The sequence below is a fragment of the Bombus huntii genome, chromosome 6, assembly GCF_024542735.1.
Source record: "Bombus huntii isolate Logan2020A chromosome 6, iyBomHunt1.1, whole genome shotgun sequence".
NCBI classification, from domain to species: Eukaryota; Metazoa; Arthropoda; class Insecta; order Hymenoptera; family Apidae; genus Bombus; species Bombus huntii.
The window spans coordinates 5681431-5696496 of record NC_066243.1 but is presented as its reverse complement, the minus strand read 5'-3'; the positions used below and the strand labels follow the sequence as shown (position 1 = coordinate 5696496).

The following is a 15066-nucleotide window of genomic DNA, read 5'->3' as shown; positions in this document are numbered from 1 at the left end:
TCTCGTTAAAGAATCACGTCGCGTGTCGCACCGTGTTCGACCTCTCGCAGAGAGACGCGGACGCGGTAGAGCACGCCAACGAGAGTTGTAAATTCTCGTTACGATACGATGACGATGCCACGAATCCGCCGATCTTCTATTTCGATTAAGATAATAGGAGTGGTTGGAATGATTGTAACACTGAGTTAAGTGGTTAAATATGCACTTTATTCCAACAACCTTTCCTCGAAGCATACAAGGTGAAGAGATGATTAACAATTTGAAATGTATGAAGTTATGTTTTGTTCGCGAAGGCGGTATTTATACTCAACTAACGATGGGTGCTGGTCGCCCACCAACGGTACTTGGCTTGTGGAGATGACCGTTGAACATAGGAGAAACTCGCTTTTCCCATTTTTTACCAGATGGAACAATAACTCTAAGGAACTTCTCGACTTGAAAAATGTTTTGTAGTAATTACGGGTCTTGACGGTAAAGTAAAAAATGTTTAATTTCATGGCCGTTCTTTAGGATTATTGCTGTCCGACTAATTATATTTGTACAGTTGGTGGCCGTCTTGTTTGATGGATGGATTCTGGTTTATGTAGAGGGTAACGGGACGTAACATAACTTATGCTTGACTGGCTCCGACCAACATAACAGAGGTATAGGAGTAACGTATACTTAGATATAGGCAGAGTAGACAATGCGAAGAGCACCCCACACTAAGTATCCTACAATCAAATTGTTAACAATAAACCCTTTTCATCCGAAATTTGAAATATAACATTGCTAATAAACAGTAAAATATCGACGTGACTTAATTTCATTGTTCCTCAGATTCTTAATTAAAAGATGATTAGCAAACCTCGGCAGTTGCTACACGCTTTTTTTCATAAAGATATTATTATTCCAACATACACTTTATACATTCCTAAATGCATCTCAAAATACGTAGTAAGTTCACAATATTAGAAATAATGAAGCGGGTCAAAGGAAGTATTGCAAAACCTTTTGTTTTAAACCGATAATGATATGAACATCGATTTCTCTTAAATAAAAAGAAATTATAATCTTGATATATGTTCATCTTTGTTGATATGTTATTGGTAGCGGAATTAGCTCCTCTTTTTCAACCATGATTATTACAATAAAGGCTTCTCCATATTATTAGAAGATGATATTTATTGTGCTGAATTATTTACTGACAATAAGATGCGCAAAGAGGTGAAGATGGAGAAAGCATTGGACAGGTACTGAAATAATACGAATTTAGTATTTGTTATCTTTGAGTAATTCATTCAGTATAATTATTGACATTCGAATTTTAACTTGCTTTACCGAACAATAATAACGCAAAGAAAGTTCTGGCACTAGATAAGTGATGGAAATAATCACTGGTTTTTTATATACCAATACGTTTAGTAGATCCTTTTGCATTTCTAAAGTCTGTTCATACCAAGCTATGTCGTACACACTCTGTGATACGTTTGCGCTCTAAATATCATGGAAGATTGACTGAGTTTAGGAAAATATAACCCATAGAATACATACAGTCAGTTACGGAAGTTTACATATACCTCGAATTTTGTACATCTGACTTACTAAAAAAGTTGAAAATGTACTTTGTCACAAAATTATTTGTATTTAGCTATTAATACAATCTATTATTAACGTATTTTTAAAAAGAATTTTAAAGGCCAAAACATTTAACTCATAAAAATCTTGCGTTAAATCTACATCAGAAATTATAAAACTTTTAACTTTTTCAATGTCAAAGAAGGCAGTGGTACATTATGGATGTTTATGTCAGGGATCTATTGGACCTACAAGATATTAGTATAATATTAAGCCTATTTTTATTATTACATGTAAATATAACAGATGTATGTAATTCTGCAACGTTGTATTTTATAGGATTTTTATTTCTTTTTTCTTATTAAAGATGAAACCAAATAAAGTGTGTTACAGTTTTACAATATGTTTTAATCTGTTAAAAAATTCATACAGAACGTTTTTAGTATAATATTTCATATTTAAGGTGTGTATGTAAACTTTTGTGATTGACTGTATAAATGATATTATAAAACATGATTTACCATATCCTTCATGTGATCGGCTGGCCACGCGTACATATAAACTTCCGTGAGTACAGTGAGACATGCGGCCATGAACTGCATTTTTACAATTAATGGTGGGTTCTGCTTGTAAATTGCGTTATAATTTAGCTACGTTGTATGTTTAATATCGTAAGTATGACTTACCATGAATACTATAATACAAGACAAAGTTATAGTAAATGTTGTTACTATTGTAGTATAAAGTATTAGGAAACGAAAAGAATTGATCACTTCGTTTGCATATCTATAATAAAAATCCATTTACGATAAATGAAAATGTACTGTTTAGCCTATATGTCGTGGAAAATATAACACTTACCTCCTTAAAAGTAATTGTTTCTTTACGCAAGTGATCACCATATCAATATTTGAACTTTTTTTGAATTCCACGGCCAAACATTCGAATCTTGCAGCCGTAAACCAAAGTAAAAGCGCACCAGATATGCATAGACATATATTTGCAGCGCATTGACAGCAAACAGAAGATTGATGCAAATATATTATAGCATTTACAGGCGTATAATTAACGTTAAATGGATATTCTGCATCTAATGGAAAAGAAGTTGACAAGATTACTGGTCCTAGCAAAAAGGTAGTCACAGTCACGTATGCGAATAACATGCAACTTCCGTAAAGGATGCTACATTTTGCAATATACTTGCAGAAAATTTCTCTTTCGTATTGTTGCGCCTCTTTGACATAGGTCACCATTTCTCCGATTACACGCTGTAACCCATAGTGAAAATATATACTCGTGTAGTGACGAACATACAGGGTCTGTACAAGATAGGACATAACAAGGATCGGTCCAATAAAAGGAATAACATATAAAAGCGGATACGACATAATTCCTTATGAAAATATAAGAAAAAGATATAGAATAAAATTTTTGTAACGTTACGTTCCTTCGACTGGCGTATAACGCGTGTCGTGTTTTTATAAATGAAATAAATAAAATTTATAAATGAAAAAGATTCTATTTTATTAAGTACAAAATCGTTGAAAATGTTATCCTTGTTGTCGGATACATAGCTGTGCCTGTCTAATTGTCGCAGCATGAACCTTAGACAACGTATTTCATTTACAATTCCTCAAATGCGTGATTAATTACTCATACTAACTGATTCCGACTTCCGATATCTGCACTATGCACTTTTTCTGTAATGTGTCTTTACAAATAAAAGTCTTAGACGTATTAGAAGGCGTATTAGATGTGGAAACTTTGAAGGCCAGACGATTGTTCCTTCATCGCCTATTCAACAACGATAATTATCGTTCAGAAGTCTTCTTAGTACATTGCACTATCACGCACTATCAGCACTATCATGGTGGAAGATCAGTCGTTGTCGAATACGATAAGGCACATCGTCTAACAATGTTGACAAGTCCTCACGAAGAAAATTTCAGTAAATCTATTCCGTTAGAGAATATAGCAAAATGTACGGTCCGATTATGCGATTACCGACTATTCCAATCCAAATGTTAACACTCAACTTTCCTGGAAATGAGTTTCTCGTGTTTCATAAGAAATTGTGAAGGACTATAGATTTGTATTATGGACCTTAAAAGCACCATCTCTATAGAATTGTGGACATATGCATATGTCATTTGTCCATAAAATGTACGACATAAATTGTGGATTACTATTATGTTGTTCAATTAAACCAATGCGAAAATTCCATTCGTGGTACGTCATCACTCATGCATGCACAATGCATACACTCGTGTTGCATGATACAGGTACATTCTATTATCATGTAATATGCAACGGATGGTCTTTTCAATGACGTCATAATTATGACACAATGAAGTTACACTAATTGCAGAACTGTTGTCAATATTTTCCAAAACATTGTCTTCGATAAGTGTTCGTCGACAGACACGACCGCAATTTCGACGCTAAGATACGAAAGATTCAAGTTCTAGACGACTTTGCCATATTCCTTGAATAGTTCCTATACCTGGAACACGCCGATTAGGATATCGCTCTCTGTAGTAGTGAACAGTACGAGTTAGAACAGTTACAAGTTCTTAAAGAACAGATCACGTTGACGCAATTTATCTAGTCTTGTAACTCATCATCGTGTATTTGAACGAAAACTGATCGGCATAGGTTACGAATTATATGTCACTCGACGGATCGTAATTTTGCCATAACAGCGTGGAAACGCCGCGAACTTCTAAATTTGATTTTCTTGAAAACTAAATTGAGAATAAAACAAATTTATTCTATGTTTTTTTCTGACATGTCATAAGCTTCTACATGTCATTCTGACGGATCCTGTATATTAACGAAACTATAGATTTAGAATTTTCAATCAGTATCTTTCAATTAACTTAAATATTAATAATACAACAGCAAATAACTTTAATGTCATTTTTTAGGGACACAAACTTACGAATAATTACTTATTTACTTTTGAAAATCTTCTAAAATGGTCTTAAGGCCAGGAAAAACAAGTCTATATGGAAAAATTTAATAGAATCTAAGCGATGAAGAACACAGTAATCCTCAAATCAAGGATATTGTGATAAATTTTTAAATGGCAATAACCAATAAACGAATCCTCAAATGCAATTTTTGGATTGTTCATTTTGTTACACTAGCTACTCGCCCGCACAGTATTTATTTTTATGGTAATATATGTTTATTACCTTCTGTTTGAACAGCATTTAGAAATTGAATTTCGGAATACATATTTATCTATCTCTGATGAGGAGTTCATATGTTGAATTTTACGCCCTAACTTTAGAAATTCATGGGATATGGGTATGCTTTAAAAAAACCTACCCCGTTTTACCTTTTTAGGACAAATATTTCCAAAAGTCCTGTCTCATTTTATGTCTACGTTATAGAAGAAGTATGCTCTTCAAATCTCGCTTTTTTAGTTACAACGATTTGGACTGGACTTTCATGAGTGAATCAGAAACTTTTGTATTTTATATATATGTTCGGTTCATATTATGATTAAGATTAGAGGCGTGAAACGAATCTTCATTTGGATTACACATTGTCGTTATGCAACAGAGAAGACATTGACTAGTGTAAAAACGATTATTACAGAATTTGACAAGTAACCGTGGTAGTTAGATACTCGAGAAGCTAATGACAATGATCCCAGGTTCAATAACGAATCCGCGGTCAACGGGATGATAGATGTACGTGCGCACAAAATCTAAGTCGGACTCTTTGTTAAAACGTGGAACATCCACCGAGCGTAAGGACGCTAAGTAACTCGCTAGTACGACCTCACGAGAGAATGACTTTCCGTCGCGATGATGCTGCAGAGGGAAACAATGATGGGGTGTGTGTAAGGACACGAGATCATCGGATTCGTCGAGGATAGCCTTCGTTCAGAAAGTGAGGGAAATTGACGTTGCTGTTAATTGATAAATTTCCATGTTAGTGGCTACAAAAGGATGCTAGCCGTCCTTGAAGGAAGGTTGCCAGTGGGAAGCATCATTCGTTGAAAAATAGATCTCCCCTATCTTCCCGTAGTTGGGATAAAGACTGTTTGTCTGTTTGAAGGACTTTAGGTAACTGGATCTTAGTGTTTATAACGGCCCTCGGGCTAGCTGATCACGTACTGTGGAGACGCGTCGGCATCTGGTGACCATCATACCCGAAGAATAGGGTCTGCGTATGGCGAGTCGCGGGATGGAAACCGTTGGAATGTTTACTGTCGCGTGCTGCTACAAATATTTCTTTTAAGGAGAGCTATGGAATTACTCCATACCTTCGTCAGACAAAGCACTTATCCCGTGACCGCGGCTACGTTCGGCGACTGGTTGTCGCCTCGAACCCAAGCTCAATATCACAAATCTCGAACAAATACAATCGGATTGAATGACGACAATTGTTTAATTACGGCTATGGTAGAATCTAGATTACAGTGTTAAGGGATTTTCCCAAAATTCCAAAGGGAAGGTTCCGGTGTCCTTTCGTCTCCGACATATATTGTATCCAATTTCACTAGCCCCTGATTCATTCGTACGATTCGAAATACTACATATACATATGTGACATGTCTGCGTACGAATCCACGCTCAAGTATACACAGAAAACCTGTAGACAACAGACTTTAGCATAGATGAAAAAAAAGAAATTATACAGGACTGTCATAATGCGACATCTGAGAATAAAACAATTAAGAAAGTAAAGATATTGGCTCGACGAAAAAACTTAGAGAAGGATGTTCTTAATTACTTAAGGAAATGAGATTTATATCAACGATACTAACTGATCAAAATACGCGCAAAGGAACAAGTTAATTGTTACCGATATACCGAGTGAATCAAACGAGTAATCTCCTTTAACAAAAGAATAAATGGAAATAAATATATTCTCTACATTCAGGACTGCCTTCTAATATATTTAAGTCTTTTTCTCTAATTTTTTTTTTTAATTTTACTTTTATCCAAAACGGATTCGATTATTGATTACTCGAGCATAACATTTATACTTTTAGATCCCCAAAACATTACTACTTATTAATCTCTGTAACTTACTAATCAAAGCGCGAGCCTAATTTCACAATTAATTTATGCATTTGAAGATGCTTTTAATATAAACACATACATTGCATTGCAATACAGACTATTGCTTTCCATTTCCAAAGTCACGGTGCTCTCGACAGAACACATGCTATTATAAAAGAGTTCATACGAAGCTTTTTCATTGACAAATCAGAACAATGGGATTCATTGTATTTTTTCTTCTACTTATAATTATCAAGATTGAATCTGAACAATATCAGATGTTGATCTGAACATACGAATCAGGAAGAAATTATACAGCGGAACAATTATAGGAGAACGGTATTTATTAATAGCGTTCGTAAGTATGTGTCCTGGAAAATTGAGCAAAATTGAAACAGGACTCCTTCGAAGCGATTCGAATATTTTTAATACTGCGATTATCGGTCATCACTTCGAACATTATTCAATACTTAACTCATTTGAGACCGCTGACACAGATTGTGAGTTATAGCCTTCTCTATATAGTTACCGACGATTCGATGTCTCAGATTGTAATCAAGAAATTCACTCCGTTAGATTAATAAATTGCACACAAAGATGTCTAAAGCACGAAATAGTCGTTGATTATAAAACCAAATAATAAATGAACATTCCACATCCGTGGACATCAATTTATCTAAAAATAAATTATAATTACAATTGCGTTTTGTTGAGTATAAACTTGTCAAAATATTCCGGTCTCGAATGTATTGAAACTCAGGAAAGTATTGGAAAATTTGAAATTTTGAATTTTGATAGAGCTTAAGTCAAATTAATTTTTACATACAGGCAGTTCGGCTACAGATGCAAAAATATTTAAGGAACGATTCTCAAAGCCAAAATAAGATGATAATCGAGAATAGAAGAATTGCGTTTTCGGTATTGTCTTTTAGTTATTGATAATTATATATCTGTGTGTTTAAATATTTCTGTGCGAGAGCAAACGGATGATTGCAGGCCGTCTCGTAAAAGTAGCAACAGTGTCATGTATGTTCAAGATTTGGAGTGGTCGCCTGGTAATTGCCGCGACGGCATGACCACCAGACGCGAGCCTCGGGCAGGACGACCGTCAAGGGTACCGTAATGCGGACCCATCATAAACAGTGGGCCTATTGTACAGTCCAGGTACCTTAGGACCTCCCGGAAAAAACCCATAAAATACGAAATTGCTTTATTTTTATGCTACATCTCAGGAAGACCGGACACGCGGGTTTTCCCCAAGTGTAAGGTCACCCGCGCGTGAACCTTCACGAAGGCAGCCAGTCCATCCTAAAACATACGGCTTTACTCAATGACCAAGTAGGAACAGACCTGGGACACACCCACGACGAACCTTCCGCTACAACAGCAACATCCCCAAGACTCACTCTTATAGCAGTATTCGAAGAGTCAACACTTACCAGTATTCAGTCAATGAACAGTATATTTAACAGGATAATCAGTAAACTTACGGACAGTGTATTCAGAATAGTAAGTGGAATTTAGTAACTTAAAGACAGTTGTAATCAGAGTATTGAGTGGAATAAGTAAGGTGAACTAAACCTCGCTCTTTACATTTATTATAATCCTCCACCTTGGGAGCTAATAACGTTCAAGGCTCCCGATAAACAATCGATCAGTTGCCACCTGACTGGTCGTTAGTAAGTTGTACGTCGCAACAATGTAAACTTGAGGGTTGGATGATAAAATAAAATAACCGAGTCCTAACACAATTATTAATTTTGTTTTAATTACACTTTATTAAAAATTCAGCAATCAAACTGGAATACACACTGAATTAACATAAATCACAATTCACTCCAACCACGTTATGTAAAACTTAGTTACAATGATACGTTAAGTACGCGACTGTTATAGAGGGTAGAGACCGGTAAAGATACGTTGACTATTCTAAGGACACAGAATTTTTTTTATCTATTTATTAAAATTACAATCAATTCTCGCGTTGAGAATTTTCAGTAATTTTTCTGGCGTGGCGCAGTGACATGGCTGATTATTTATAATAAGTTAATACTTATTATAGATAAGTATAATTTATAAGTAAGTATTATAAATAAGTAAATATTACTTAATTTAGATAACTAATTGAATCTAGCGTTTCGGTCTAGCGGGTAGTGCCTCTTCAGCCTGCGAATCTGATCCGTCGTATCAAGTAGTCCAGTGATTAGGGGGTTTCGGTGTTTGTTGACTCTTTTGCTATATCTGTCGCTATATTTTGCTATTTCCTCTTTGACTGTGGGTATCTTGAGGTTGCGATGAATTGTTTCGTTGGTAACGTACCAAGGTGCGTCTATTAAGGATCTTAGCGTTTTCGATTGGAAGCGTTGAAGTATTTCAATGTTGGAGTTACTTGCTGTTCCCCATAGTTGGATTCCGTAGGTCCAGACAGGTTTTATTACGGTCTTGTAGAGGGTAATTTTATTCTGTATGTTTGGTTTGGAGCGTCGGCCCGTGAGCCAATAGAGTTTTTTTAGTTTGTCCTTTAGTTGCTTCCTTTTATCTGAGATGTATGTCTTCCACGTTAGTCTCCTGTCCAGGGTCATGCCCAGGTATCGGACTGTGTCCCTGCTAGGAACTGTTGCATTGTTGATGGTGACCTGGGGGCAGGTTTGTTTTCGGAGCGTGAAGGTTACATGTGAGGATTTCTTTTCGTTGACTTTGAAGCCACATTTGTGAAACCACTTTTCCATGGAGTCGAGACTTCGCTGGAGAGTGGATGAGGCTATTACCGGGTCTGCGTGGGTAGCTAATAGCGCTGTGTCGTCTGCAAATGTCGCTATTGTTATATCGTTTGATATAGGTAGGTCGGCAGTGTAGATGGAGAACAGTGGGGGGTCGAGGACACTACCTCGGGGTATGCCGGATTCTATTGGGAATGTTGCGGAAGTGGCGTCTAGGCATTTAACCATGAATTGTCTATTGGTTAGGTAAGATTTTAGGATGGAGTAGTAGGGGTGGGGTAGGATCTTTTTAAGTTTGTATAGTAGCCCTTCATGCCATACTTTATCGAATGCCTGTTGGATGTCTAGGAAAACCGCTGAGCAATATTTTTTCTTTTCGAGTGTTTGGCTGATCGTATGAGTTAAGCGGTGGATTTGCTCTACTGTAGAATGATGTTTTCGGAAGCCGAATTGGTGATCTGGGAGTGTTTTCAAGTTCTCTAGGATTGGAAGGAGTCGGTTCGTGAGCATCTTCTCGAATAGTTTGGACAGGGTAGGTAAAAGACTGATTGGGCGATAGGAGCAGGTTTCGTATATCGGTTTACCGGGTTTAGGGATGAGGGTAATCAATGAGATTTTCCAAGCCTTAGGATAGTGTTCCAGGCGAAGGATAGCGTTATAAATCGATGTGATGATTGCGATCCCTTTGTGGGAAGTTTCTTGATTGCTTTATTGCCTATTAGGTCGTGCCCTGCTGCTTTCTTGGGATTTAGGCGACTGATTGATTCTATAGTCTCTGCAGAAGTGAAGGGTTCAATAGGAGGGGACATTTGGAAGGGGGTGTGCAAGTATTCAGTAACGTCCGCGACAGCTTTGGAGGAATGGGGTTTGAATACTTTAGACAAGTATTTAGCAAACAGGTCGGCTTTTTCTATAGGGCTACGCGCCCATCCCCCCTTGCGGACGGCGGATTGGAGGGATTATTTGTGGGGGGCGTGTTAGTTTCCTGGTGGCCTTCCATAGTGAGTAGTTGGAGTCGGCTGTGGGTGATAAACTGGCGAGATATTTTTGGAAACAGTCGTTTTTGTAATTTTTTATGGTTTCGGATAGCTTTCTGGTTGCGTTGTTTAGTTTGCGTTTGTCATCCGGTGTTCTATGGGTCTGCCATACGCTTCTTAGTCTACGTTTTTCTGCTATTTTTTTAAATATGTATTGGGGATATTCTTGTTTGCTGTTGGACGTCTTTGTCGGTGTGGAGAGGCGGATTGCGTTTATTATGCTCGTATTTAAGTATTCCGTGGCTGCTTCAATTTGTTCCTTGGTTTTTAGTGACGTTAGGGCTGAAGTTGAGTGAGTGAAGACTTCCCTAAAGAGCTGCCAGTTGGTGTGTTGGTTGTGAATGGAGCCATTTGGTATATTCTCGATGATTGTTGAACTGACTGTTGCTATCACGGGGGAATGATCAGAGGAGAGGTCAGCAGAGGAGTTGATTTGGACGTGTCTTAATGAGATATTTTTAGTTACGAAGAAGTCCAGAAGGTCGGGTATTTTGTTAGTGTCAGTGGGCCAGTATGTGGGTTTGTATGTGGTAAGGTAGTTGAGGTTGTTGGTTATTATGCTGTTTAACTGGTTTTTGCCTCTTACTATAACCAGTCTGCTGCCCCATTGGGTGTGTTTGGCGTTATAGTCTCCTCCAGCTATGAATCTATTGCCCAGGGTGTCCAGGAAGTTATCAAAGTCTTCTTTGGCGATGGAGTGTCTGGGGGGGGGGGGGGGGGGCAGTATACTGCTGAAGTGGTGATTTTACCATGACAGTCTTCTATTGCTACGTTTATTGGTTGGAGGTAGTCGTTCTGGAATGATGGAAGTTCGTAGTGCTTAATGCTTGATTTGATTATGATTCGGGTGCCGCCGTGGGTCTTTCCGCTGGGGTATTGGGTATTGTAGAATTTGTAACCATTTATTTTCAGATAGTTTTTGTCGGTGAAATGGGTTTCCGATACGAGCATTACGTCGATTTGCTGGTGTTTTAGGAAGAGTTCTAGTTCAAATTTGTGTTGCGCTAGACCGTTGGCATTCCAAAGAGCTATGCGTCTTGGTTTTATTTTCCGTCGGGGCGTATTAATTTATCCATGATGAGTGGTAGTAGCGATAACAAATTATTTGCTATTTATTATAATTATTTGCTTATTATAATAGCTATCGCTATTAGCGGAGCAAATTATTTATTTGCTCCGATTGTTTCTCTATTAGCTTTTCAAGCCTAGAGACATTATCTGTGTTAGGTGAATTGTGGACACTATTTTGAGATAGATCCCTTTGGCTATTCGGATTATTTTGGATGCCTTGTACTGCTTGGGCATAGGAGGTTGAAGTAGTGGTGAATTTAGTAGGACTGGGTATTTGGTTGGTTGAGGGGATTGGGGTAGTCGTGAATTTCGGCGGGCTGGGTATTTGGTTGGTTACCTCTTTTGCTCTGAGTTGAGTGAGGGTATTTGTTTGTGTACAGGGTTTTGTAAGCTGAGCAGCCCTTGTAGTTGGCAGGATGGTCACCTTGACAGTGGATGGAGTTCGCTGGGGTTTCCGGTGGTTTACTACATAGGTCAGTGGGGTGTGTACTTGCACATTTAACGCAGCGGAATGTATGGTTGCAGTATTTTTGCGTGTGGCCGTATCTTTGGCACCCTTTGCATTGAACTATCTCTTTTTTGACAAGCGGTGGCTCGAATTTAACTATTGCGTTCAATAGCCGACTGATTTTGTAGATTTCTTTGTTGTTAGGTTTTGGTTTTAGATCTAAGAAGAATAAGGATAGCAGGTCTTTCGAGACTCTATGCCTTATGTTGCTGACGTTGATGACTTGGCCCACTCGTGGCCGAGTTTTAATAGTTCGAATTTTAGCTCGTCAATGTCTACTGAGTGGTGGATGTTCCGTAGGACCACCCGGAAAGGCCTTTCTTGTTTGAGTTGGTAGGTGTGGAAGTTGGCGTTCAGGGTCCTAAGTATCTTGGTGAGTTTTCTGTAAGCTTCTGGATTCGTCGGCAGTATTTTTACTTTGTTGTTGTTTATCTTTAAGTTGTAGTCCTCCTTGGAGATATCTCTCTCTAAGGACTTGATCATTGTTTGGATGTCGATGACATCATCAACAAATATTGGTGGGGGAGGGGGGATTCTCTGTGCGTGTTGGTTTGGCGGCGGGTCTGCGATTTCCATGGCGTCGTTTGTGGATTCCAATACGGCGAACCTGTTGTGGGTGTTTATTTGTATTGTTGATTGTTCATTCCGGGTGTCGATCGTGTTTGATTTTGGTGTTTCTATTTTTCGCTTTTTTGTATTATTGGCGTCATTGGTACGGGGGGATCTGCTGCACTTTTGCCACGGAGGAGGCAGCGCGGGGTAGTTGCGAATTTGCTCAGGAGAGCCTGGTCGTGATTGCTGGGCCATCATCGAGCTAGTTAATTCAAAATGACTAACTAGTCGTGAGGCTATGAGGCTATTATTCGGGTTTGGGTTAGGTGCGTGGGATTTTCTTCTCCCTAAAGGGTAGGAAACACTTGGCTGTGTTCACCTTCGACGGTTGGGCGGCACATGTTGTTTTCGAACCTCACCGGGCACTAGAGACACGTCTACACGCTTCGGCACTCAACAGCGAACTCTCTTACAAATGACGATATTATCATTATGCCTTTATTGTTGCAGTACACCATAATGTCCGAATTGGAAACAATGTTCTCCTTATAATTATTGAAGTGTTCGTCGGAAAATGATGCATTAAAAGATAATATCTTTTATTATTATGAAAATTACGTTTCTTCCATCTTAAAAATTTCCTATATGTAAAGAGGACGATATTGTCAATAACATTTAAGTCCATAAAAAAATCTTCCGAATGTTTATATTAGCGAAGAGAACTTTTTAAAAGAAAATCAGTTCTTCCAAATACTCGTGAACAAACCTCGTAAATAGCAGTGATAAGCTGTATTTACTGATTAATTTTGTTCAGTTACAGAAAAACTACAGAGACATAACGTACTATAATTATGTCAGATCGCAGAAGATCACAAACCATTTTTACAATTTTTATGGTAAAACGTGTTTAACGACTTCATTTATATAAAATAAACGATAATAACAAAAGTTGTATTATAATGTCGAAAATAAAAATTTCAGTTTATCTGTATTTTCTAGAATTGCTTGAAGTTCATGAATGTACATGAAAATGGAGTTTACAACAAAAATTAACGATGTAATTTGATGAGATTTAGGTATTTAGTAAGAAACTACATCACATTCGAAATAATGTAAGATAGTTACATAATGTAATAAGGTGAATTTAGAGAAACGTCACGTCCTCCCCGATTTCGATGATTCTGAAATATGATATAGAAATCAATATTTTGAACAACTTTTTTCTATACATATAACCGGTGGTCTGCCTTAGTTTCCGAAATATTTGCAAAAAAACTATCGCTACCTTTTTCGTCCGGTCGAGGCGGTCACTCGCTACGTCAATATGATCAGTTGGACAGTAATAATCATAAGGAACTGTCGTAGAACCAAGTATTTCGATTTGACCGTTAAGATCGTTTAGTAGTATAAAACACCTTCGAGTCAAAATCTTCCTTATGGTTATTGCTCCATCAGGTAAAAAGTGGAGAAATGTGGGTTTTCCCATTTTTACCGGGATTTTTACTCGTAAGCGACCGGTGGTGGGACGACTAACACCCAGCAAGGGTTTTCCTCTGCGACAGTGTGACGACGACCATACCCAAATCCACGTCATTCCACAGTTCTGCCCGAGCAGCCGAGCTAAACGGGCGTGTGAAACAGTGCTCAGGAGAAAGTGCGGCAAGTGGGGAAGAGAAAACTACGAACGGTTACGCCTATAGCCAAACGGTGGAAACCCGTGTCCTATATCAAGAAGACTAGCAAACCAACTATGGAAAATATTCCACCGATAAGAATTATAAACAAACAAGAACAATATTACATACACGAAACAACAGATACACTAAAAACAAGTCAACCAACAAACCAAGGACAGGACTGCTCAGCCACAATAGAAGTTGACATGGAAAACAACAAAGCAACAACTCAACAGGACGAAAGCTGGAAGGTAGCCAGCTATAACAAAAAAAGAAAAATAACAGCCAACCTAGATATGGAAAAGCAGCGATGGCTGCAAGAATTACCGCTAAGAAACTCCTTCAGCTCGCTAACAGAAGAATCAGACGTCGACCCAACAAGCAACACCACAACCCAATCAGCACACATCACAAAACCACCACCAACATTTGTTGAGGCGCAAATAATAGATCCGCTTATCGATCAACTTAACAATATTGTTGGAAAGGATAGTTACACACTAAAACAAGCAAAACTAGAACAAATAAAAATCCGAACAAACACACCAGAAAATTACAGAAAAGTTATAAAAGAATTAAGGGGAAAAAATGCCATATACCGCACGTACCAGTTCAAAACGGAAAGGAGCTACAAAGTAGTTATAAGAGGACTGCACCCAAAAATCAACACAATAAAACTAAGTGACGAATTAGCAAAGAAGGGCTACCAAACAAAGAACTATAAACAATATTACAAGGTACGATACGAAGCAACCACTACCGCTATTCCTAATAGAATTAGAATCTAAAAACAACAAGGAAATTTACGATATTAAAAAAATCTTAAACACACTAATCTCAGTCGAGCCACCCAGGCACAAAAAAGACATACCACAATGCATGAGGTGTTAACAATATGGACACACTAAAAATTACTGCAGCAGG

General features: G+C 37.9%; 1 protein-coding gene across 1 annotated transcript in view; it reads right to left on the bottom strand.

Moving 5' to 3' along the window:
• Positions 1–1163: 1163 nt before the first annotated feature.
• The window catches only part of LOC126866758 (odorant receptor 22c-like), a 36342-nt gene continuing 22439 nt past the window's right edge, over positions 1164–15066 (bottom strand). Inside the window, exons 2-6 of the mRNA XM_050620695.1 lie at positions 2419–2825; positions 2244–2343; positions 2079–2180; positions 1321–1476; positions 1164–1235 (exon numbers count right to left, since the gene is read on the bottom strand). Coding sequence (XP_050476652.1) covers positions 1164–1235; positions 1321–1476; positions 2079–2180; positions 2244–2343; positions 2419–2825 — 837 coding nt within the window. The remainder of the gene's footprint in view (positions 1236–1320; positions 1477–2078; positions 2181–2243; positions 2344–2418; positions 2826–15066) is intronic.